Consider the following 25,924-nt stretch of genomic DNA (forward strand, 5'->3'; position numbering starts at 1 on the left):
TGTTGGTAGATGACAGTATATATAAGTGAACCATCAAAGCATTTCAGTGGCAGTCTAACAGGTTGGGGGTGGATAGGTGAGAGACAGGGAGATATGCATGGAGACAGGAGGGTGACAAACAAAGCAGTACATTTCTATGGTTTATAATGGGCCAGAAAACCCAGATCTTTAAGTCCTTTCTGGTAGGTGTCAATATTTAATCATTCTGACTTCAAAGGTCTTAAGTTCCTGTATTGTTTTAAAGTTACCTTTCAGGATTCTTACTATGAAATCACTGGTACAGTGTTCTGGTTTTGTAAAGTGCCGCCCCACAGGCGTGACATCGTGGCTGGCACTGGCATTTTTCATATGATGTCTATGTAAATTAAATCTTGTCTTTAGCATCTGGCTTATTTCTCTAATATAGCACCCTTTGTCACAGTTTTTACACTGAATGATGTATACCACATTGGAAGATGAGCATGTAAAGGATTCCTTTATATTGAATATTTTTCCTTTGTGAATGACTGTGGGGTCCTGTGAAATGTTTTGGCATAGTTTGCAGCTGGATATGTTGCAAGGATGTGTGCCATTCTCTTCTTTTTGAGTCTGTGTTGGGAGCTTACTTCTAATTAGCTTGTGTTTTAAGTTGGGTGGCTGTCGGAAAGCCAGCACTGGTGGGGATGGGAATATCTCTTTCAGTAATTCATCCTCCTGGAGTAGAGGCTGCAGATCTTTTATGATTTGTCTTAATTTCAAAAAGTATAAAGACCAGGAGACACTCAGTGAAATTACATGGAAATATTTTAAAAACAAATAAGAGGAATGTTTTTTTTCACTCAAAAGAGTTAAGCTCTGGAACTCATCGCCGGAGGATGTGGTAACAGTGGTTAGCATATCTGGTTTTAAAAAAGGTTTGGACAAGTTCCTGGAGGAAAAGTCCTTAGTCTTGTTATTGAGATAGATATGGAGAAAGCCGTTGCTTCCTCCTGGATTGGCAGCATGGAATCTTTCTACTATTTGGTTTTCTGCTTAGTTCTTGTGACCTTAATTGACCACTGCTGGAAACAGAATACTGGGCTAGATGGACCATTGGTCTGATCCAGTATGTCTGTTATTTATATATTTATATTTATTAATGGTTTGATGAATCACCAAATCCTGGGAAATGCCATATCTAAGTGATTTACAACATTTCACAATTATATAAAAAGAGAAGAAAACACCATTGAGTGACAGGACAGATCGCATTTACATCAGAAAACAGACATGCCCAAAACTAACTTTAGAAAACTACAGAGGAAAGCAGATGTGACTAAAAATTAACAAACAAAAGCTGGAACTATGTTCTTATGTTTGCGGTTTGGGAAAGCAGTGAAAGTTTTGCTTTTCCCTTGATATTATGTTAGTGATTTGTTTTAATGTTTTAGACTGTACACCATCTTGATTGGCAACTTTTGATGCCAAGGAGAGGGTATATGAATTTTTAAGACTAAATAAATAAAGTTTTGCTTATTCTGAGGTCCCAACTGTAATGGAGAGAAAGTAAAATCTAAAAAGTGGTGATTGGACCAAACTGCAGACCTCCAGTTACTACACTGCTGGTGTAAATCCTGAAGAATTAGTAGTGGATACTACAATATTCAAATCATGCCCTTTTATATGTATAGTCTGTGTTGTATATGGAATCATAGATAAAGAACTTTAAACAGTTTAGATCCTAATGTCTCAAGTTTTCTAACTTTTATTCTCCAAATGGAAGTTCAGTTCCCCTAAAAGAAGCAATGAGTTAAATTGGAATGTGTATTGTTCAATGAACTCATAACATGCAGAATGAATGGAAGCCATTCATGGATTTTATCAAGTTTACATGTGTTTAGAAATATTCAAGTAATTATAAGCTTTCCTTCTAGATGAGACTTAGTAGTCCTCTTTCCCTTATTTTAAGCATTATATATACCACCTTATAGATAAAATCATAGTGTGGTTTACAATTAATCATAAATACACACAGTTATTTTGTTTCATTAAGCATATGTTACAAAAATAACATAAGCAAATAGCTAAGTTATTTATTTTTATGATTTTTCTAAAACTTGCAAATCACTAGGTTATATTATTCAGCAACCTGATTGGGAAATGCTTGAGATAGGATCTGCCACTGCTGGTAAGAAATCTGCACTTGTGAGTATGACTTGCTGGGAAACTGTATCTTTAAGACTTTGGGAAAAGAGAGATTCTGAGTTGACTTAATAAATTCTGTCTCTATGTAAAATAGCCTATGAAGCAGGATAGGTAAAAATTCTGTTTTTGATTCCCACCCATTCCATTCACATTCATTTGATTTATAACCTGTTAAGTCGGTTAAGGGTATAGGAGTGAAATTTCTTTACTACAGGATTTAGTCAGGAATTTTCATCAACAAATAAATAATCCAGACCTTACCAAGAGATTAATTCAAAGTCCTTAGTAGTTTACTGAGAAGCAAACAGAAGGACTTTCTTTGTCAGCTTGGGCAACTCCCATGTCTCAATTACTTCAAGTACAACTTAGATTGAAAGCCTATTTGGACAGGGAAATAACATGTATACCTCTACTCGTAACTCACTCATCTTTCCAAATCCGCGTTCAAGGTAATTACTTTTGTTAAAGCATCCTTACTCCCATAGCAACTCTAAATAATTAAACTATACACCAGTACTAAGATGCAGATAGCAATCCAGCAGCAAGATGGAGGCAGTGCAATTGTCTGCCCCAAACTCCTGGCTCTTGGAGAATGAGTCTGATTTCTGGAGGCTGGAGTGGCAGATTTGGAGGAACTGAGGTAGACTGTGTGTAGGGGTGACCTTCAGGGCATACTAGAGTAGTACCATCTCTAGCTGGGCAGGTTTTGTACTGTTTTGGAGAAGACAGGTAACTTGGAAGGAGAGTATCACTGTGGTGTGACAGGAAGTGACCTTGTAGCTAGGATCTGCCCTCTGAGTGATGCAATATCCTCTTGCATGTAGGATGTGTCTCCAAGGGCATGTGCCTAGGTAGGAAGGGCAAGGGCATTTTTTATAATTTACTGATTCATTGATTATGAATATAAACAGCTGGGTGGCTGGTGGGTGTAAGGTTTGCTTGGTATCTTGCCTGCTTGATGAGATGATGGATCTTGCACTTCACATACATAGGATTTTAGCTAGTTCTGGGGAGTTGCTGGCTGTCTTAATACATATGGGTACCACATGCCCACATGATTCTTATTGACAATTGTTTTTACATTGACCATGTTTCCCATTATCCTTTTTGCTACCCCATATCCATTCCTTTCCTACTTCCCAATGCTCATTTCCTTCTGCACCCAATTCCTTCTGTGTTCAATTTACTTATCCGTTAATCCCATTATTCTGCGTTTACTACAAACTGTTGACTTTGTAATTCTTTATGTTACTATGTAAGCCGCATTGAGCCTGCCTTATGTGGGAAAGTGCGGGTACAAATGTAATAAATAAATAAATAAATAAATAATATAGAAAATGTAGGAGAGAGGTTCTGGAATCCACATTTAAACTTTTAGGTACAAAGTAGAAACCCAGAAACTCCAGGGTAGCATTTATAGACATACTCACTATTATACACACAGAATATGAGAGGCAGTCAGAGCTCCAGGGTCTCAATGGATGGGTGAGGTGATGGCGCAGGAAGGTCAGATTTAGATTTGTTAGAAACTGAGCAATATTCAGGCAAGAGGGAGTCTATTTGAAAAGAATGGGCTCTACCTTAACCAGGGTGGGATTTTTGCTGTTTAACGTATTTATTAATGATCTGGAGAAAGGAGCAATAAGTTAGATGATCAAATTTTGTGAATATACAAAATTATTCAAAGCCATTAAAATGGCAGTATTTGCTTCCTGTTTTTAGTGCTGATTTTCACTTTTGGACACTATGGGGTATATGTATAGGTCGTTAAAAGTTAGGTGCCAAAACAACTGGACATTAAGGTGGTACATTATTTAATATCTGCTTAAACCCTTTGGCTACATTGATACCAAACTTCAACATCATGTTCGTTTTTTTTTTTTTTTAAGCTGATGATATCCCGGTTCCTCCAGAGGACGGTTTCAGGAAGCCCGTCGGTACCGCCCGGGCAGGTCGGGTTCTTCTGCCCCCTCTTCCTTTAAGAGGAATTTCTCCCCCCAAGCAGCATTCCTTTCGCAGAGACCGCCGTCCCGGAGGTGCTCCCTCCGGTCCTCCCCCAGGGTCCCGTACCCAATGACGGGGTCTTGGTCCACGCCCCAGTGCAGATTGGAGGATGGCTGTCCTCGTTTCTGGGCGAGTGGACCACAATAACTTCAGACGCTTGGGTGCTGGAAGTCATCAGAGACGGCTACAAGCTAGAGTTCTGCCGACCCTTAAGAGACGGGTTTGTACTCTCTCCCTGCAAGTCTCCGGTCAAAGCTGTGGCAGTGCAGCAGACTTTGGACAATCTGATCCGCCTGGGTGCGGTCGTTCCGGTGCCAGAAAGTCAGCTTGGCAAGGGGCGTTACTCCATTTACTTTGTGGTACCAAAGAAAGGAGGTTCTGTCCGGCCTATCCTCGACCTCAAAGGGGTCAATCGGGCCTTGAAAGTGAGGCACTTTCGCATGGAGACTCTCCGCTCTGTTATAGCGGCAGTGAAGGCAGGGGAGTACCTGGCATCCTTGGACATCAAGGAAGCATACTTGCACATTCCCATCTGGCCTCCTCATCAACGCTTTCTGCGTTTTGCAGTCCTGGGACGACACTTCCAGTTCAGAGCCCTCCCGTTCGGGTTGGCTACTGCTCCGCGGACCTTTTCCAAAGTAATGGTGGTCATAGCGGCCTTCCTGCGGAAGGAAGGAGTACAAGTCCATCCTTATCTGGACGACTGGTTGATCCGAGCCCCCTCTTATGCAGAGTGCGGCAAAGCTGTGGACCGGGTAGTTGCTCTTTTGAGCTCCCTGGGATGGATCATCAACTGGGAGAAGAGCCAGCTGCGCCCGACTCAGTCCCTGGAGTATCTGGGAGTTCGATTCGACACCCAAGTGGGCAGAGTGTTCCTGCCAGACAATCGGATTGTCAAACTTCAGGCTCAGGTGAACCAGTTCCTAGTAGCCTCTCCTCTTCGGGCTTGGGACTATGTGCAGCTGTTGGGCTCTATGACGGCCACGATGGAAGTAGTGCCCTGGGCCAGGGCTCATATGAGACCACTTCAACACTCCCTGCTGCAGCGCTGGACTCCGATGTCGGAGGATTATGCTGTGCGCCTTCCCTTGGATCCAGCAGTGCGCAAGGCGCTGAGCTGGTGGATGCAGACAGACAAATTGTCTGCGGGAATGCCTCTGGTGACCCCAGAGTGGATTGTCGTCACGACGGACGCCTCGTTGTCGGGCTGGGGAGCCCACTGCTTGGGAAGGACAGCGCAGGGGCTCTGGTCTCCTGCAGAAGCAAAGTGGTCTATCAACCTCCTGGAACTCAGAGCCATTCGGTTGGCGCTTTTGGAGTTCATCCCGGTACTGGTATTGAAGCCTGTACGGGTCCTGTCGGACAATGCCACGGCTGTGGCCTATGTCAACCGCCAGGGAGGTACCAAGAGCGCCCCTCTAGCCAAGGAGGCCATGATTCTATGCCAGTGGGCGGAAGCGAACCTGGAACAGCTGTCAGCGGCCCACATTGCCGGGGTCATGAATGTCAAGGCGGACTTTCTCAGTCGCCATACCTTGGAGCCCGGAGAGTGGCAGCTCTCTGCTCAGGCGTTCTTGGACATCACGAAGCGCTGGGGCCAGCCGAGCCTAGATCTGATGGCGTCATCGGCCAATTGCCAAGTGCCGCGCTTTTTCAGCAGAGGACGGGACCCTCGATCCCTGGGAGTAGATGCTCTTCTCCAACAGTGGCCGACACAAGAGCTCCTCTATGTGTTCCCGCCCTAGCCCATGTTGGGCAGGGTGCTAGACCGGGTGGCAAAGCATCCCGGCAGGATAATCCTGGTGGGTCCGGATTGGCCCAGACGTCCCTGGTATGCGGACTTGATCAGGCTCTCAGTCGACGATCCTCTGCGGCTGCCAGTGGAGCAGGGCCTGTTACATCAGGGTCCCGTGGTGATGGAGGATCCCTCCCCCTTTGGTCTTACGGCCTGGCTATTGAGCGGCAGCGTCTGAGGAAGAAGGGCTTCTCAGACAAAGTCATCGCCACTATGCTGAGAGCGAGGAAGCGCTCTACTTCTACTGCTTACGCCAGGGTTTGGCGTACCTTTGCAGCGTGGTGTGAAGCAGGCTCACTTTCTCCCTTCACTGCTCCAATTTCTTCAGTGTTGGCGTTCCTGCAAGAAGGTCTGGAGAAAGGCCTGTCGCTCAGTTCCCTTAAAGTCCAGGTAGCGGCTCTGGCTTGCTTCAGGGGCCGCCTGAAGGGTGCTTCCCTGGCTTCGCAGCCAGATGGGGTGCGCTTTCTCAAGGGAGTTAATCACCTGCGCCCTCCTCTGCACTCAGTGGTGCCTGCGTGGAATCTCAACCTGGTGCTAAGAGCATTGCAGAAGCCGCCTTTTGAACCCTTGTCGAGGGCATCTCTGAAAGACCTGACGTTGAAAGCAGTCTTTTTGGTGGCTATCACTTCAGCCAGAAGAGTTTCCGAGCTCCAGGCGCTCTCGTGTCGAGAGCCTTTTCTGCAGTTCACTGAGGCAGGAGTGACTATTCGCACAGTGCCTTCCTTTCTGCCCAAGATTGTTTCTCGCTTCCATGTGAATCAGCAGCTCTGTCTCCCTTCCTTTCGTAGGGAGGACTACCCAGAGGAGTACTCTGCTCTTAAATATCTGGATGTGAGACGAGTCATCATCAGATACTTGGAAGTGACCAATGATTTCCGGAAATCGGATCATCTGTTTGTCCTGTTTACAGGTCCTCGTAAGGGTCTGCAGGCTGCTAAGCCTACAGTGGCAAGATGGGTCAAGGAAGCCATTGCAGCGGCTTATGTGGCCGCGGGGAAGCTGCCGCCTGTCCAGCTGAAGGCTCACTCCACGAGAGCTCAGGCGGCCTCGATGGCGGAGGCCGGATCCGTCTCCTTGGAAGAGATATGCAAGGCGGCAACTTGGGCTTCGGCTCATACATTCTCCAAGCATTACCGTTTGACTGTGGCTGCACGGGCGGAGGCCCGGTTTGGAGCTTCAGTGTTGAGGTCAGGGATTTCTATGTCCCGCCCTGGGTGAGTACTGCTTCGGTACATCCCACCAGTCTATGGATTGATCAGCTTGATGATATGGAAGGTAAAATTATGTATAATCATACCTGATAATTTTCTTTCCATTAATCATAGCTGATCAATCCATAGCCCCTCCCAGATATCTGTACTGTGTTTATTCTGGTTGCATTTCAGGTTCAAGTTTAGTCTTCAGTTACTTCAGAAAGACTTCGTGTTCAAGTTTTTTCACTTGGATTCTTCAAGAGTTAAGACGAGTTTGTGTTACAGTGAGCTGCTGCATTCCTCTCCCCTCCGTTTTACGGGGCTGGATTGAGATTTTAATTCTGCCGGCACTCCCTCCCGCTTCGTGCGGCTGTAGGGCAGCTTTGTACCCTCCCGCTTCGGCGGTCTTAGGGTCAGTCAGCTCCTCCCGCGGTTGCGGTTGCAGGATAAGCCAGATCCCCCCGCATCGGCGGGTGTGGTGTCCCTCCCCCGCTCCGCGGGGATGAGCTGGACGGATTCCCCTCCCCCACTTGTGTGGGGATGAGCTGGGTTAATTCCCCTCCCCCGTTTCGGCGGTGGTGAGCTGGGCAGAGTGTCCCTTCGTGGGTGTAATTCTCTAAGTGCTGAGTCCTGCGGATGGAGCTTTGATATCGACATACTGAGGAGTTTCCGGCAGCACATGACCACATATAGGGAGGCAAAAGTTTGCTCTCTATCTCCACCTGCTGGTAGATGGACACAACCCACCAGTCTATGGATTGATCAGCTATGATTAATGGAAAGAAAATTATCAGGTATGATTATACATAATTTTACCTTCATGGATCAGTTGGTCCAGGATCCAACCAGAGGCAAAGGTTCTTTAGATCTAATCCTTACAGTTATGCAAAGAGTGTAATGGTGACAGGTCTATTATGCAGTAGTGATCACAGTGTGATAAAATTTGTTCCAGTGATGACAGACATGCACACACACACACAAAAAATACTTCTCTAGCACTTAATTTTAAAAAGTGAGGCTATAATAAAATGAAGAAATTTTGTCTGACATTGTATGAATTCTACAAAACATTTAACAAAAAATATGCAATTTTCAAGTATATTCTGTGATTTTGGTTTTTCAAAATCAATCCAAAGGTTTAGTGTTTCGTTTGTGTCCCACAAAAGTGTTGGATATTGGAAGTACCTGTGAAGGTTTTGTAGTTATGTTACTGCGTGGGAGGAAATTGAGACAGTTAAGGTGAAAATAGAATATGAACAACAGTTTGACTGCATTTAGTATGAAAAAACCCAGTAAAAAGTGAAATTAGAAAGGTATCCTATATAATAATTCTCACAAGCACGTGCCTGCCGGAAGTGGTCTGCTAGGCAGGCACGCACTGACCTCAGTGACATCAGTGACAGACAATTTGGCAAAGCAAAACAATCTGAGTGCTGGCCATTAGGACACAGGGTTGATAGGAGAGTTTTAAAAGACTGAAGGAACCGAAAGTGTTAAATGGGGGGGAGGGGGGAGTTCTGAATGACTGAAAGACATGAACATTTGGGAAAGGAAAACAGTCTGAATGCTGGCCATTAGGACACAGGGTAGATAGGAGAGTTTTAAAAGACTGAAGGAAACGAAAGTGTTAAACTGGAGAAGGGGGGGGGGGGGGGAGTTGTGAATGACTGAAAGACATGCAAATTTGGGACAGGAAAACAATCTCAATGCTGGCCATTAGCACACAGGGTACATGGGACAGTTTTAAAAGACTGAAGGAACCAAAAGTGTTCGGGGGGGGGGGGGGGGGGGAGGGGCAAGTTCTGAATAAATGAATGAAAGAAATGAAAATTTACGAGAGGAACACAATCTGAATGCCGGGCATTTGTACACAGGGTAGATAGGACACTTTTTTTTTTTTTTTTTTTTAAATGAAGGACGTGAAAGTATTACATCTTGGGGGAGGGGTGAGGAGGAAAGCGGTGGGGTATCCGGATACTGGCCGTTAGGGCCATGGGGGTACATAGACTTTTGAAAGCCTTAAGGAACCCAAAGTGTGGGAAGGAGGAGGAAAAGGAGGGGAGGGAACGGGGTGAGGGGCATTAGGAACAGGGGAGGTGGCCCTGTCACACACTCTCATTCTCATACACACACTGTCACACAGACAGTCTCACTCTGTCACACACCCGCACATTCACTCTGGCTCTCTCTCTCAAACATACACACTCCCAGGAAAACCTTGCTAGTGCCCATTTCATTCGTTCCAGAAACGGGCCTTTTTTACTAGTTGAACTATGTTTGGAAGAATAATGAGGAGCATTTATCAGGATCAGAAATTTGCATGAGGCGTGAACCTTTAAAAATACCATTTTGGAAGCCCAGATAAACTAAACCATTTGCCTACACAGAAACCACCTTCAATGGCGATAATTCAGAGCAACCAAAGCATATCACTGTAGGTCTAGAAAATATATCAAATTTGACAAAATGAAGACCAACAAATCACCAAGACCAGATGGAATTCACCCAAAGACCCCTGAAACAACTTAAACAGTAAAATTGCCAATCTGTTACCAGTAATCAATAACCTATCATTCAAAATGGCCATGATACTTCAGGATTGGAATATGACCAATGTGTAATTCCAGTCTTTTTTTTTTTTTTTTTTAAGGGCTCCCAGGGAGATCTGGGAATTAGTGCCTGATGTCATGCTGGGCAAAATAGTTGAAGCTATGCTGAGAAACAAAAGTACTGATCTTATAGGTAGATGAGGCTTAGTGGGAACAAGTCAACAGGAGTTCACAAAAGGCAAATCTTGCCTTGGCATTTTATGAAATTGTAGCAGTGAGCAAGGGGGTGTGGTTGTGCAGCCTTAACAGACATAAAGGGGCATAATCGAACGCAGACACCCATCTCCAGGGGTGACTATCTCCGAGGACGGGTCTGCGAAGGGGCGGGACAGACCGTATTTTCGAAAACGATGGGCGTCCATCTTTGTTTCGATAATACGGTTGGTGCCGGGCAAATGCATCGGATTTGGCCAGATTTGAGATGGGTGGTATCGGTTTTCAGCGATAATGGAAACCGAAGCCGCTCAGCTCAAAAACAAACAACTCCAAGGCATTTGGTTGTGGGAGGGGCCAGGATTCGTGGTGCACTGGTCCCCCTCATGCCTGGACACCAACTGGGCACCCTAGGGGGCACTTGTAAAAGGTAAAAAAAAAAAAAAAATTTAAAATACCTCCCAAATCCATAGCTCCTTTACCTTGGGTGCTGGGCCCCCCAAATCCCCCCCCAAAACCCACTCCCCACAACTCTACGCCATTACCATAGCACTTATGGGTGAAGGGGGGCACCTAGATGTGGGTACAATGGGTTTTGGGGGCGGTTTGTAGGGCTCCCATTTACCAGCACAAGTGTAACAGGTGGGAGGGGGGATGGGCCTGGGTCCACCTGCCTGAAGTCCACTGCATCCACTAACAACTGCTCCAGGGACCTGCATACTGCTGTGATGGAGCTGGGTATGACATTTGAGGCTGACATACAGGCTGGCAAAAAAAAAGTTTTTAAAGTTGTTTTTTTTTTGGTGGGAGGGGGTTAGTGACCACTGGGAGAGTCAGGGGAGGTCATCCCCGATTCCCTCCGGTGGTCATCTGGGCAGTTGGGGCACTTTTTGGGGACTTGTTCGTGAAAAAAAAGGGTCCAAAAAAAGCGGCCCAAATTCTCGCTACTGCCGCCATTCTTTTTTTGACTTTCGGCCGAGGGCGCCCATCTCTCCTCGTCTGATAAACACGCCCCAGTCCCTCCTTCACCACGTCTCTGACATGCCCCGTCAACTTTGTTCTGCCTTAGGACATTAAAGTCTTGGAATAGGTGGCCATGCCCTTTTGTGGATTGCAGTTGAATAAGAGAGAAAATGGAGATAGGAATGAATAGTCAGGCATCTACATGGAAAAGGGTCACAATGATTTATACTGGGATTTTTGCTGTTTAACGTATTTATTAATGATCTGGAGAAAGGAGCAATAAGTTAGATGATCAAATTTTGTGAATATACAAAATTATTCAAAGCCATTAAAATGGCAGCATTTTGCTTCCTGTTTTTAGTGCTGATTTTCACTTTTGGACACTATGGGGTATATGTATAGGTCGTTAAAAGTTAGGTGCCAAAACAACTGGACATTAAGGTGGTACATTATTTAATATCTACTTAAACCCTTTGGCTGATATCCTTCTTTTCTCTTGCACATCCACTATTCACCCCAAATTAAATAGGAGTAAATTGATCTGCTTTAGAAATAAGAAAATATATTTCAAAAACAAAAAATTGAAAGGATATATTTTTAAAAAGTTTAATATGACTTAATCTCATAGTCTGTTATTTTGTGTTTGTTCTTACAGAAGCACCTTGTGCTACTCCATTGATCTGTAGTTTGGGGAGATCTGTTGACCTAGAGAAGGATGACTACCAGAAGGTTGCCTGCAACAATGAGCATTGTCCGTACAGCACCTGGATGCACCTGCAGTGTTTTTATGAGTGGGAGAGCAGTATCCTGGTGCAGTTCAACTGCATCGGCAGGGCCCGCAGCTGGAATGAGAAACAGTGCCGCCAAAACATGTGGACTAAGAAGGGCTATGACCTTGCCTTTCGTTTTTGCTCTTGCCGATGCGGGCAAGGTCACTTGAAGAAGGATACAGACTGGTACCAAGTGAAGCGCATGCAAGATGAGAAAAAGAAAAAGACTGGCCCAGAGAAGGCCCTAGGACGATCTATGTCGGAGTCCCTAGATGATGGGAAAAAATGTCGAGCTGCAAGCAAGTCCCAAAGAGGTTTGAACTATGATTCACAGCGAAGGCATTCGGTTGACAGACAGAACTCTCAAGAAAAAGGGGTTGGTGCTGTCTATGGGCTGCGATCTCCTTGTGGCTCTCCTGGCCAGTCCCCTCCTTCAGGCTACTCCATCCTCTCACCTTCGCATTTCAGTGGCCCTCGAAGTTCACGATACTTAGGAGAATTTCTAAAGAATGCAATTCACTTGGAGCCTCATAAGAAGAATATGGCAGCAGGTGGCATGTACAGGAACCCCCACTGTGATTACAGTGCCACAGGACTGCAGGGCCACAGACCTGCCCATCTAGATGCACCTGTGCAGTTTCTGAGGAGACTCGACCTTTCTGAGCTTCTTGCCCATATACCACGGCACAAGCTGAACACCTTCCATGTCCGTATGGAAGATGATGCTCAGCTGGGTCAGGGAGAGGACCTCCGTAAATTTATTTTGGCGGCACTTAGCGCTAGCCACAGGAATGTTGTGAACTGTGCACTGTGTCACAGAGTGCTTCCAGTGTTCGAGCAGTTTCCACTGGTGGATGGAACCCTGTTTCTTAGTCCATCAAGACATGATGAGATTGAATATGATGTTCCCTGTCACCTTCAAGGTAAAAGGTTGAAGCCAGCCTGGCTGTTTTGTTCATTTTTTTAAAATCCTGTGATGGGAATAATCTTTGTACTAGTTTATGGCTTACCTTGACACAGTTACTTACTTTTTCCATGTTGATATATGGCCAGACATTCACAGTTCTTCAGGTTTATCTCTGTGGTAATTCACGAGAAGGGAAAAACTGCTGTTCTACCAGTTTTGTAACTGTTACTGCTTCTTAATGTTATGTATATGAGCATCATCTTTCTGTGAAAACTTGTCTATTGTAGTATGGGCTCAGCTGTCATTGGTGTAAATGTACCATCTTGCTGACTGGTGAATCCATGCATCTTTGAGGATATACCTTGATTTGTCAGACCACTCAGGACACTGTAGGCTTCCAGAATCAAACCTTTCAAATATGGCACAGTAAAAATTTGTGTGCATGAGCAGAAGCTTGCTTGCCTGTGTACAGAATCTTGGGGTTTTCTCTGTCAGATAGCTGTGCATTATACTGTAGTGCATCATGGCCTGCTGCCTTACCTTGAGCTTCAGTCAGGCCAGAGAAGCTCCTGTTGATGAAACAAGCACTTTTCCTGTGATGGGCCTCTAGATGTCATCACGGAGCTAGATCTGGCAAGTTACAAAACTGGAAATAAATATACAGAAAATGATATTTAGGGCCTTAAGATGCAAATTTTATATCTTTGGAATGCAGGGCCTTCCCTTTTTAAGTGAGGCCTTTAAGGTTTTGAATAGTTTATTTTTCTATTTCACTATTGGACAGCTTGTCTGAAGATGACTACGATTAGCATGCTGCCAGGCCCACAAGAAAATAATTTTATTGTTGAGGACAAAAATTAAGGAGCATTATTATCAAATTAGGACTAGTCAAGTTATTTATATGCATATATCACCTGTGTGCAAAAAATATGAGGCAGTTCAGACATGCTTTTATGATTGTTGTCTAACCCTGCTACTCCACCCTACCCACTTCAAGAACCAGACAGAGTAGTCACATCCCCTGGCTATTGTTCTTTGGAGTCTTTTATTTATTTCAGTACTTATATAATCTGTTAATCCAAAAACATTTGTCCGGAGTGAGTAACATAAAAAATTGTATTCAATAAAACATACAGGACAGCAGAAAACATCAGAAATAAATATTTGGGACGTTAAAAGTCTTCTAGTTGAATGTCTGCTGGAAGAGAATTCCATAAGCAATAAATAGAGCTCAGTCCTGCACTACAGTGAGAGAGGCTGAATGAAGGAACTGATAAAAACCCTGTATCAACAGACCACAAGGCCTTTCCTCTGTTACATCCGCCCACAGGAAGTTGCATCAAAGGAGGCAGCATACGACAGAGGAAAGGCCCCGGCAAGACCGGCTGCAGGCAACCTGTTTCACTGCTGTTTTGGAGGAGGCCTGATCCCAAATTGGGGAGGCCAGGCCCTCGAGGCCTTCCTTTCCTGTGGCTATACCACTGATACACACAGGGTCATAATCCCACCCAGAGCCTCAATCTTGGACCCCTAGCTCTTTTACTGCCTTGTACGTTGCAATCTCCCGCATGCTGCCTCCACAATAATTCCAGGGTACTGAGACTGTCCTCCTGTAGTTGAATCCCCGGTAAATAAGAGACATTTCTATTACTTAACACAACCCCTATGTAACAATCAAACAACGCAAAACCATGCTTCTTGTTTGCTTGAGTCGAAAAGGTAGGCTATGTATCTGTTAACCTTGTTGAGGAGGGTAGCTCAAGTGGGCTTAAAAGAGGAGCTCAAATATTTTGGAATTTGTGGGGTATCCCCCTCATTGACCAGATCAATTTATCACATTTGTGAAAGTCTCTTCAAGTGTTAACTCATTTGTCCACTTCCATTCTCTTCTCTGATTTCCAGTTTATTGCTACTGTTCTTTTTTTATGTCCAAAAATAATAGCAACATCAATTGCAGCTGATACTTTTGCAACTCCTGCTCGGGGTGTAGGGTGGGGTAGACTAAAATAAATAGCTTAGGGTTCTTTTGGTACTTTTTATTTTCACTTTCACCAACTTTTGAATGCTATCATGGACGTGGGGGACACTATATTCTGTTCTAAGGTTTTATAACCTGCCTAATACTTGAGGGTTCGAAGTATCTTAACATAAGAAGAAAACAACCTAGTCGGTTGTGAATTACAAAGAGCATTATCCCACCACATATGTTCATATGTCCCTTCCTGTCCACACCCTCCCCAACAGAATCTTGACATGCTTACTCCCATCCAGTCTAACCTGTGTGGTGAAGCATGCTTTCTATTCACAAGCTTCAGCTGCAGTTGTTTATAATTTGTGGCAAAGGAGAATTTGTGGGCATACAGGTGTACAGAAATGATAAGTAGTAGTAGTAGTGTACATTCCTCCAGTTATCTTTTGTTAGAGGGGGATGTATATAGTCATTTATTTCAGAAATAATTAGGGCGGCATGTTAATTCTGGTTAATGCTGCAATTAACATGTTAATTATTAATTGGGTTAAAAAAAACGTAATCAAGTTCAGCTTGGCATCACTGGTTCCCCCCCCCCCCCCACCCCGGACCTTCCTACGGTTCTCCCGCTCCCACCACCTCCCTCCCCCTGCAGTACCTTTTGAGATGAGAAGTATTCAACCCTGCAGACCAGTGGTAGCTGTACTGAAAGCGTGCCTGCGTCCTGCCCCAGGCCTTCCCTCTGACCTGGCTCACTCCTTCTGCAAACAGGAAGTTACATTAGAAGAGGTGGGCTGGGTCAGAGGGAAGGCCCAGGGCAGGCAGCCTTTCAGTATGGCTGCTGCTAGCCTGCAGGGTGGAAGACTTCCTGTTTCAAAAGGTATTGCAGGGGGAGGGGGGAGACGAGAGACCCACAGTGATGTCCGGGAGGGGAGAGGAGAGAGGCTGAAACTTGTTTGCACTGTGTAGTGCAGGTGTTGATATGAGTGCATGGGGGGAGGGGAGAGTGAGCCGTAGGCAGGTACAAATGGGAGGGGGGCTTGAGAGAGCTGCGGGGAGGGGGGCTTGAGAGAGGCGCAGGGGAGGGGGGCTTGAAAGAACTGAGGGCAGGGGAAGACCTTTGGGGGAGGGAAGGGGGGAATTGAGAGAGAACTGCAGACAGGGCTAAAAGGGGAGGAAGAGATGATTGATTGTGCAGAGGGGAAGGGGGAAATAAGGAGAAAAGCTGAATTTGAGGGAAAAAAGGATGGAGAGAGGGCAGTAGAGGGAAAAGAGAGAGGGAGCGATGTTAGGCTGAGAGGGAGGGAAGGGAGGGAGAAAAGGAGGAGAGAGAGAGAAAGATAATGAACCTGGGGTGGAGAGGGTGGATGGAAGGATGGAGAGGGTGGAGGAAGGAAGAAAAAGATACAAGTTTTGAGGGGGTGGTTTTGGAGAGAGGGAAGAGAGATAATGGACCTGAGGGGAGGGCAGTGAAGGGAAAAGGCAGAGGGAGAGAGAAAGATAATGGATCTGGGGTGGGGTGGTAGGGTAGATGAAGCCCTACCAGCCAAAGAAATCCGCTGCCTGAGTCACCCCCTTTCTCCTTGTAGTGCTTCAGGAATGAGGAAATCGGTGGCTTGCCTCCAGCCACTGATGCACTCCCCAATATGAATTGAGCATGCTCGGAGAATGGTGGCTGGAGGCAACCCACTGACTTCCTCACTCCTGAGGGCAATACAAGGAGGAAGGGGGCTGCTTTGGCAGTGGACCTCTTCAACTGGTGGGACTTTGGCATCCCTACAAGCAAAGTTATGATACCTAATGGAGAGGAGGATATGTATGCCCCCCAGTCCACCCCTGTGCCCCCCCCCCCCCCCACAATGGACTGCTGGCTGTGCAGTGTCAAGCTAGATGCAAAGCACTGATAATGACGTCTAAAAGAGAATATGAAGAGAAACTTGCTGCAATGGCAAAAACTCTTAGTAACAACTTTTTCAGATATATAAAAAGCAGAAAACCTGTGAGGGAATCTGTAGGATTGTTAGATCATGAAGGAGCAAAAGTGGCACTCAGGGAATGAATTTACAGAAGAAGATGTAAGAGATATACTTGTATCAGAAATGGTTTTCAAAGGTGATGTTGTGGAGGAGCTGAATGAAATCTCGGTGAACCTGGAAGACATATTGAGCCAAATCAACAATTAAAGAGTAGTAAATCACCTGGACCAGATGGCGTGCATCCAAGGGTACTGAAAGAACTCAAACATGAAATTGATGACCTGCTTTGTCATTAAAGTCATCCATATTACTTGAAGATTGGAGGGTGGCTAATGTGACACCGATTTTTAAAAAGGAGTAGCCTAGTGGATAGTGCCCAGGTACAAAATAAGTACCTGTATATACTGTGTAAACCACTTTGAATGTAGCTGCAAAAACCACAGAAAGGCGGTATATCAAGTCCCATTTCCTTTTCCTTTCCAGGGGTGACCTGGGAAATCACAGACTGGTAAGCCTGTCATCAATGCTGGGGAAAATAGTGGAAACTATTATAAAGAATAAAATTACGGAACACATTAACAAACATGGTTTAATGAAACAGTCTCAGCATGGTTTCAGCCAAGGGAAATCTTGTCTCACCAATTTGCTTAATTTCTTTGAAGGCATGAATAAACATGTGGATAAAGGTGGCCAAGCCAGGTCACAAGTACCTGACAGAAACCCAAATAGTGGCAACATTCCATCCTGCCCATCCCAGGGTAAGCAGTAGCTTACCCATGTCTGTCTCAATAGCATACTATAGACTACCTGAATAACTATCTGGGCAAGTTGGGACCTCATATCAGTGGTGCCCGGATAACTCCTGGCTGTGCTTCCGCTACGCCCCGAACCATCCTGGCACAAACCAGATAGTGCTGCTGAATGTTGGCACAGACCACCGGGACACTATCTAGTTAAATGCAGCTGAATATCAGCATGGCAGCCGATCATCAATATTTAACCGGGTAGCAGCCTTCCTACTCAGTTAAACAGAATACTGGGCTCAGCAGTGTAACAGATTGCAATTTGTTTGCATCCAAAACTCCTGGTCACTGATGTTATTGCTGCTTATCACTCTTGGGCAGGTCACCCAGATATGTTCTCCCAGGCTTTGCCCAACTTTACAATGCTTTTGCATCTGTTTTTCCAAGCTCTATGATATGCTTAACTGCCTGCAAGGGTGGTGGTTCTCTACAGTCTGCTTCTTGACCTTTTTCTGATGACCAAACTCTGTCATTACTTTGGCTACTTGAAACCTGGCAATTGAGCTTCTAGGGGTGTTCTGCCCCGCATGACCTTGCTCATCTTCCTTTTTCGAACTCTCCACCGCCTTTGGGCTGTCTAATAACATTCTGACACTATTGTCTGTTATTGCTAAATGGGCTGGAAACCAAATTCCCCCCATCTTGCAGCTGTTTTTCACCAGATTATCTCTGTAATCTATAACCTTGTAAGCTCTCTCCTCTTCCACAGAATTTTGGCACTTAGATTTTAGAAAATATGTACTTTGTACCATTTATATGTTACTGTACCTGCCTTTCTTGACTCTCTCAAGACCTATTTCACATCCTCAATCCTCAATAATTTGACAACCAAGGGCATTCAGAGATGGTTTGGGCCTTTGTTCTCTGTGGGCCCTTTCATTTTCAATTTGAGGTACAGCCTTTGAATTGAAAAAACAGGTATGCAGCATCCCTTTTAGATATGTTCTGGCATCAGTCCTCCTCAGTCCCCTCTGGGACTCCATAACACCAAGACTGGAATGACTGCACTAGTTCTTTTGGTCTTCCAATCTATCATCAATCTGAGTTGCCTTTGCATAAATTGGAGACCATTATCTTTCTTTCGTCTGTCCTCATGGTTGCTATTGTGACTCTGAGTTTCTGTAATAGGGGTGACCAGTATTTCAAACTTCTTGATCTTTTTCAATACTGTTTGCATTATTTACATCTTAGAGTCTCTTCTTTCCTTTGGCAATAGCAGCAGCCCCTCTTCAAGCAGAATAGAGGCTTCACTTTTACGTCCCACGATTGATCCCGGTGATGAAAGAACATCTCCCACCTCCACTTCTTTATCTTTCATGGCTGCCTTGGGGGAGTAAAGCTCTCTTATTTTCTTTGTTACTCATATTTTCCCCTTGTTTTGGCTTTTTCACTTCTAGTTCAGGAGTGCTGTTATCAATTTTGGATCTGTTAATTGAAGTGGTAGGAGTTGGGATCAGAAGAACCCTTCTTCCTCATGTTCACGTTGGACTTGCTCCAAAATGGAAGTTTCCTCAGCCACTGTCATATGCTTGTTTAAATAACTAGATTTTCAGTAACCTCCGTAAGTGATAATAATAATCCATGCATAACCTTTTTGCTTCCAGTAGAGAATTCCATCAAACTGGGACCATAATTGAAAAAGCACTCCCTTTTGTCTTGACAAATATGTCTCCCCCAGTACTACCTAGAGGCCTTTCCCTAAAGTTTCTGCCTTGGCATGCTGACATCTAATCTACCTTTATGTTTATTAAAATTTGATATGCCGCTTTTACTGAACAGTCAGGACTGTTTACAATAAAATGGAAAAATAATATAAGGAAAAGCACGGAAAAGAACTTCAATAAGCGATAGGAAAGCAGCAACCATAACAAGAACACGCATACTTCATTAAAAAAAAAAAAATCAATCACAGGTATATCAACCAAAATGACTCTCTCAAATGCTGGTGTCCAAAAAGCTCAAGTGAAACGAGATTTGAGTAAGGTCTTAAATGTCTTAAACAAATGTCAGATCTTGAGAGGAGGTAAATCATTCCAGAGTTTCAGGCCAATGAAATAGAATGCAGAGTGCCTAGTGACTGTTTTTTCATCAAGTAGGCTGGCCCCAACCCATGAAGGGATTTGTAAGTGAGGATCAGAAGCTTGAATTTACACTGGAATTGTATTGATAGCCGGTATAGTTCCTGCATGACAGGTATAATATAATCCCCTGCCCTCAACCCTCCCCTCTCCCCCAATTATTTTACGCAGCTATATTTTGGAGGATCTGACGCTGAAGCAATGACTTCTTTGGTAGCCCAATATACTTAAAGACCATTTTTGCATAGAATATTGCTGTAGGAACTGGGAAGGCCAAGTCAGGATGTTCAGTTCTCCCAGTATTTTACAAAAGACTCTGCTGAATATGGAGCCTAATGTATTTAGGGATAGCTTATAGTTTATTGGGGACTTTCTGTACCACTTTTCCAAAACAGGTCAAAGTGGTGTACAGAATAAAAGTATAAAAGGAAAGGAATGCCATTATTGATAACAAAGAAAACAAAGACAGAAGACAAGAGTATTCATTCCAGTACATAAGTACATAAGTAGTGCCATACTGGGAAAGACCAAAGGTCCATCTAGCCCAGCATCCTGTCACCGACAGTGGCCAATCCAGGTCAAGGGCACCTGGCACGCTCCCCAAACGTAAAAACATTCCAGACAAGTTATACCTAAAAATGCGGAATTTTTCCAAGTCCATTTAATAGCGGTCTATGGACTTGTCCTTTAGGAATCTATCTAACCCCTTTTTAAACTCCGTCAAGCTAACCGCCCGTACCACGTTCTCCGGCAACGAATTCCAGAGTCTAATTACACGTTGGGTGAAGAAAAATTTTCTCCGATTCGTTTTAAATTTACCACACTGTAGCTTCAACTCATGCCCTCTAGTCCTAGTATTTTTGGATAGCGTGAACAGTCGCTTCACATCCACCCGATCCATTCCACTCATTATTTATACACTTCTATCATATCTCCCCTCAGCCGTCTCTTCTCCAAGCTGAAAAGCCCTAGCCTTCTCAGCCTCTCTTCATAGGAAAGTCGTCCCATCCCCACTATCATTTTCGTCGCCCTTCGCTGTACCTTTTCCAATTCTACTATATCTTTTTTGAGATACGGAGACCAGTACTGAACACAATACTCCAGGTGCGGTCGCACCATGGAGCGATACAACGGCATTATAACATCCGCACACCTGGACTCCATACCCTTCCTAATAACACCCAACATTCTATTCGCTTTCCTAGCCGCAGCAGCACACTGAGCAGAAGGTTTCAGCGTATCATCGACGACGACACCCAGATCCCTTTCTTGATCCGTAACTCCTAACGCGGAACCTTGCAAGACGTAGCTATAATTCGGGTTCCTCTTACCCACATGCATCACTTTGCACTTGTCAACATTGAACTTCATCTGCCTCTTGCACGCCCAATCTCCCAGTCTCGCAAGGTCCTCCTGTAATCGTTCACATTCCTCCTGCAACTTGACGACCCTGAATAATTTTGTGTCATCGGCGAATTTAATTACCTCACTAGTTATTCCCATCTCTAGGTCATTTATAAATACATTAAAAAGCAACGGACCCAGCACAGACCCCTGCGGGACCCCACTAACTACCCTCCTCCACTGAGAATACTGGCCACGCAATCCTACTCTCTGCTTCCTATCTTTCAACCAGTTCTTAATCCATAATAATACCCTACCTCCGATTCCATGACTCTGCAATTTCTTCAGGAGTCTTTCGTGCGGCACTTTGTCAAACGCCTTCTGAAAATCCAGATATACAATATCAACCGGCTCCCCATTGTCCACATGTTTGCTTACCCCCTCAAAAAAATGCATTAGATTGGTGAGGCAAGACTTCCCTTCACTAAATCCGTGCTGACTTTGTCTCATCAGTCCATGTTTTTGTATATGCTCTGCAATTTTATTCTTAATAATAGCCTCCACCATCTTGCCCGGCACCGACGTCAGACTCACCGGTCTATAATTTCCCGGATCTCCTCTGGAACCCTTCTTAAAAATCGGAGTAACATTGGCTACCCTCCAGTCTTCCGGTACTACACTCGATTTTAGGGACAGATTGCATATTTCTAACAGTAGCTCCGCAAGTTCATTTTTTAGTTCTATTAATACTCTGGGATGAATACCATCAGGTCCCGGTGATTTACTACTCTTCAGCTTGCTGAACTGACCCATTACATCCTCCAAGGTTACAGAGAATTTGTTTAGTTTCTCCGACTCCCCCGCTTCAAATATTCTTTCCGGCACCGGTGTCCCCCCCCAAATCCTCCAAATCCCCCCAAATCATACATAAAATAATAGTAAATACACACAAATAAGCAGCAAACTAATCACTGTCCCAGGTGTTATTGACCGTGGGAGAGGGAAAAAGCTTGTTCTTAGAAAAACGTTTTTAGGGTAGTCTTAAATGGTTTAAAAAGGGTCAACCTGTATATAGATTAGGCCAGAGAAAAAGAAGGTGAAATGCTTGGTGAATTTATAGTGAACTGTTTTGGGTGAAGGGAGAACCAGATGATGGGCATCCAAGGAGTGAAACTGTTTAGAGCAGGTATATGGAAAAATATTGGAGAGGTACAATGGAACACCCAAATGGAGTGTCTTAAAAACTAAGCAGAGAATTTTAAGTTCATGCATAAGCGAATAGGAAGCCAGTGAAGGGATTTGAATAGAGGTGAACAATGATCAAATCGAGAAGCATTACAGAGAAATCTAACTGCTGTGTTGTGCAAAGCTTGGAGATGTTTCAATTCCAGCTTTTTTTTTTTTAAGGCAATGTTAGTGTTCTCTTAAGGATGCACTAATGCTATAGCATCAATTAAAGCAAATTTATTTTCAAAAAAGATGCGTAAAGCACCAATGTACAATCATTTAACAAAACTTATGTCCAAAAAGATTTGTTACTCTTTTAGTCGTCAATCAAGTTAAAGTTGTGGCTGCATCCATGCAAGTAATCCATAGTTGAACGGTTAGCATAATCCATGACAATCGTTTGAAGTTGACAATTGCGATCTTGGTATTTCTTCTTTTGCAAGTAAGGCTGTTCTCCAGCAATGAGACGTTCGATATGCAGGTGATTCATTTTCTGTTCCTTTTGTAGTTTCTGTGGTGTTGGATGGACAATTTGCACAGATCTTGCAAATGCATTATACCATCCCTCAATTGCATTATTTGTTCTTGGTGTGTTGTCACAAACAGCTTGGTAACAGTCCGAGATGCTGGAAGGGAAAAGAGCACCTCCTTCTCGTCGCCTTCAAAGTAGTTCAGAATGTTATCAACTTCAGGAAACGATTTAAGCTCTATAAGTTCTTCGTAAGCACGAACTTTCTTGGGAATCAGCATGTATTCAAGAGCAACAAGCATCCGGATGTGCATATTGAAATCTAGATCTGTGTTGTAACTTCCAGCATAGCCATATTCCTGCAACTTATGCCAAATTCATTGTCTGAAATAAAAATGACATCCATGAATTTGCAGATTAAAGATTTCAGTAAATGTATTCATTGATGCTGTAATTGACCTTAAAACACTTCTACAGCGTATTCAAAATACATGATTTTACATCTTAGTAGAGCGCTAATGAGACATTAAAAGTTACTAATTGTCCTGCGCCAAATTAGCTGTTGTTTTCCATCAACATAGCTGCGCCAAATTATCCTATGATCAATTGTCCATGCCAATTGTCCACTTCCAATTGCCCAGCGTGAATTTACCGGTTACCGTTTCACATCCAGAAGGTGTATGTAGGTGTAGTCCTCACCATAATCCTTCCGAAGGGAAGGAAGGAAAATTGTCTGATTGAGGTGAACAGACGAAACCAGTTTTGGAAGAAAAGAAGGAACCTCCAAAAAGTTAAATTTTGGAGGAGTGGCCTAGTGGTTAGAGTGGTTGGACTTTGGTCCTGGGGAACTGAGGAACTGAGTTCGATTCCCACTTCAGGCACAGGCAGCTCCTTGTGACTTTGGGCAAGTCACTTAACCCTTCATTGCCCCATGTAAGCCGCATCGAGTCTGCCATGAGTGGGAAAGCGCGGGGTACAAATGTAACAAATAAATAAAAACCGTGCGCACAGACAAGCCTGTCTGCAAAAACTGCTGAAAGGGGTCCCTGCAAGCCAATGCCTAGAGCTCAGAAACCCTTCTAGCTGAAGAAACAGGCACCAGGAAAACAGTTTGCTCCCAATTGCCCTAGCACCTCAGCGATCCGACACCAATTTATCCGGCACCAATTGCCCACTACGAAATGTCTGTGTTAAATTGTCCACTCCCAATCGCCCTGACACCAGCTGGGGGAGACCTGCATAGACTACATTACAGTAGTCAGTGTGAGATATTACAAAAGCATGAATTAGTGTGTACAATGCTGGGAGGTCTAAGTATTTCATCAACGGACGTAATTTACGTAGAGCTAGGAAACCTGGTTGTAAGACTTTAGAGACCTGTTTGTGAAATGAAAGAGACATATACACAAACAGTTGCCAGCATGTACAGGAGGGAGCATTGGTTTCAAAAACTTACACGTGCAAGAAAAGAGCAGCATCCCTCAAATTCTATAAATGGTGTTCAAAATTGAGTGCAGAAATTTGGGTTTGTGCAATTTAATTGAGTAATGAGCCAATTAGCAGCAGTAATTGGGTGCTAACAATCATTAGCACTAATTGGCAATTTGAATTTATGCATGCATCTTGCTAGCCACTATTCTATAAAGATAGACATGTAAAATTTTCAGTGCGTAACTGAAAAGGGGACATGTGCATGGGAGGAGCATGGGTGGGTCAGGGGTGTTCACTTAAGATGCATGCACTGTTATGGAATATGGGAGATCCGTGCCCAATTTAGGTGTGAGAATTTACGCCAGGTTTCAGTTGGTGTAAATCCTCGCTCCCAAAATTGGGTGCAGATCCTGGCACTAAGCACTGTTCTATAAATGATACCCAACTCGAAGCGCTGTTTTTGGAATAGTGCTCAGTGCTAATTCTTTTTCCGTGCCCAAATTTAGGCACCATTCACTAAATAATAGCCCCTATATGTGGACATGCCGGCAAGTATAGATAATTCCAGATAATTATTTGTGTAAGTGTAGCCAGTTAAGGAGTGAAGCTGCAAAAGGTACATTTTTACATTTTAAATCTCATACCAAGTAGTGGGAGGTTAAGCACTGCTGACCTCTCAATCACTTGTTTCAAGCCCTAGCCAAAACAAGCTTTGCAGAAGTTTATGTATAGCTCGGGCGCCATACAGAAGCCATTGGGGAAATTTTCAAAATGGGAAATGCACATTTTAAGATTTTTGGTCTACCAGATGTAATGCTATGGATTTTCAGCCTGTCTCACTAACACAGACTGCTCAATAACTACCGTGGATTCTTTTGGATTTGTGACAAGTAAATGAAACCTTTATTAGTGGAGCTAAATTCTACAATGATTAAGGTATATACAATGATTAGCTCTATACACACAATAATGAGAAACAATCACAAACAATCATTACATCACTGGTCTCTACATCTAAGCAATGCAAAGAGTTATTAGACCAGGAAATGAAGCTATAATACACTATATTGTGTGTATAGAGCTAACCATTGTATATAGACAATATATATATATTAATCATTGTAGAATTTAGCTTTGCTAATAAAGGTTTCATTTACTTATTACGAATCTAAAAGAATCCACGGTAATTATTGAGCAGTCTGTGTTAGTGAGACAGGCTATAAATCCATCACAGTTCACCAAACCATGCCAAAGCATACTCCCTCTGAATCTGGGTGTTTTGGGCCATCGTCATGCGTAAACAGTGGCATACTGAGATCATTTATATGTGCTTGCGATCTACAGGTATAAATGTTACTCATTACACTTATTTATTTATTTTAAAAAACATGACATTCTTTTTCACGGTATATAGATGTCTGGAAACTGGCACAGAATTACTTACAAGGGCAGCGGCCACCCCAATGAGCACGGAGGCGTGAGGGGGGACTGGGGGGGAGGGTTACAGTAGAAAAATGAATGGCTCATGTACAGTGAGTTCATGTTATTGCACTATTGTACCACTGTCACCTTTGCAGTATTGTGATATTCTTTGAGAATTGGTGAGCACTTTAGTATTGTTTGTTTGTTATGTGTGCCATTCTCTAATAAAGATATTAAAAAAAAAACAATTCTGGGTGGGCAGCAATCAAAAACTTGGACAATAAAAATACACTAGTGAAAAAAGCCCCGTTTCTGATGCAAATGAAACGGGGGCTAGCAAGGTTTTCTTCTGTGTGCATGTGGGAGTGTGTATGTCCCTGCCCTCTGCCCTCTCTCCCTTCCCCTGTGCTGTCTGTCCTCTCTGTCCCCTCCCCCCTCGGAGTCCAGTCCTTCAGTGTTAAGTTTCCTGCTGTGTTTGTGTTACAGAGATAGTGAGGGCTTCTGCCCTCTCTCCCCTCCCCCCTCTGAGTCCTTCACTGTTACAGAGAGAGCGATTTGATTTCGTGCTTTGCTGTGTTTTCCTTCACTGTTTGTGTTACAGAGAGGGCGGGGCAGACACTCATAGGGAAACTGGATATCTCTCCCCCT

The 25,924-nt window shown here is 44.0% G+C and overlaps 1 protein-coding gene across 1 annotated transcript in view; it reads left to right on the plus strand.

Annotated features, from left to right (window-relative positions):
• HECA (hdc homolog, cell cycle regulator) overlaps positions 1 to 25,924 on the plus strand; it is a 77,180-nt gene that overhangs the window by 29,151 nt on the left and 22,105 nt on the right. The window contains exon 2 of the mRNA XM_030198533.1: positions 11,536 to 12,573. Coding sequence (XP_030054393.1) covers positions 11,536 to 12,573 — 1,038 coding nt within the window. The remainder of the gene's footprint in view (positions 1 to 11,535; positions 12,574 to 25,924) is intronic.

The sequence above is a fragment of the Microcaecilia unicolor genome, chromosome 3 (assembly GCF_901765095.1).
Source record: "Microcaecilia unicolor chromosome 3, aMicUni1.1, whole genome shotgun sequence".
Taxonomy (NCBI): domain Eukaryota; kingdom Metazoa; phylum Chordata; class Amphibia; order Gymnophiona; family Siphonopidae; genus Microcaecilia; species Microcaecilia unicolor.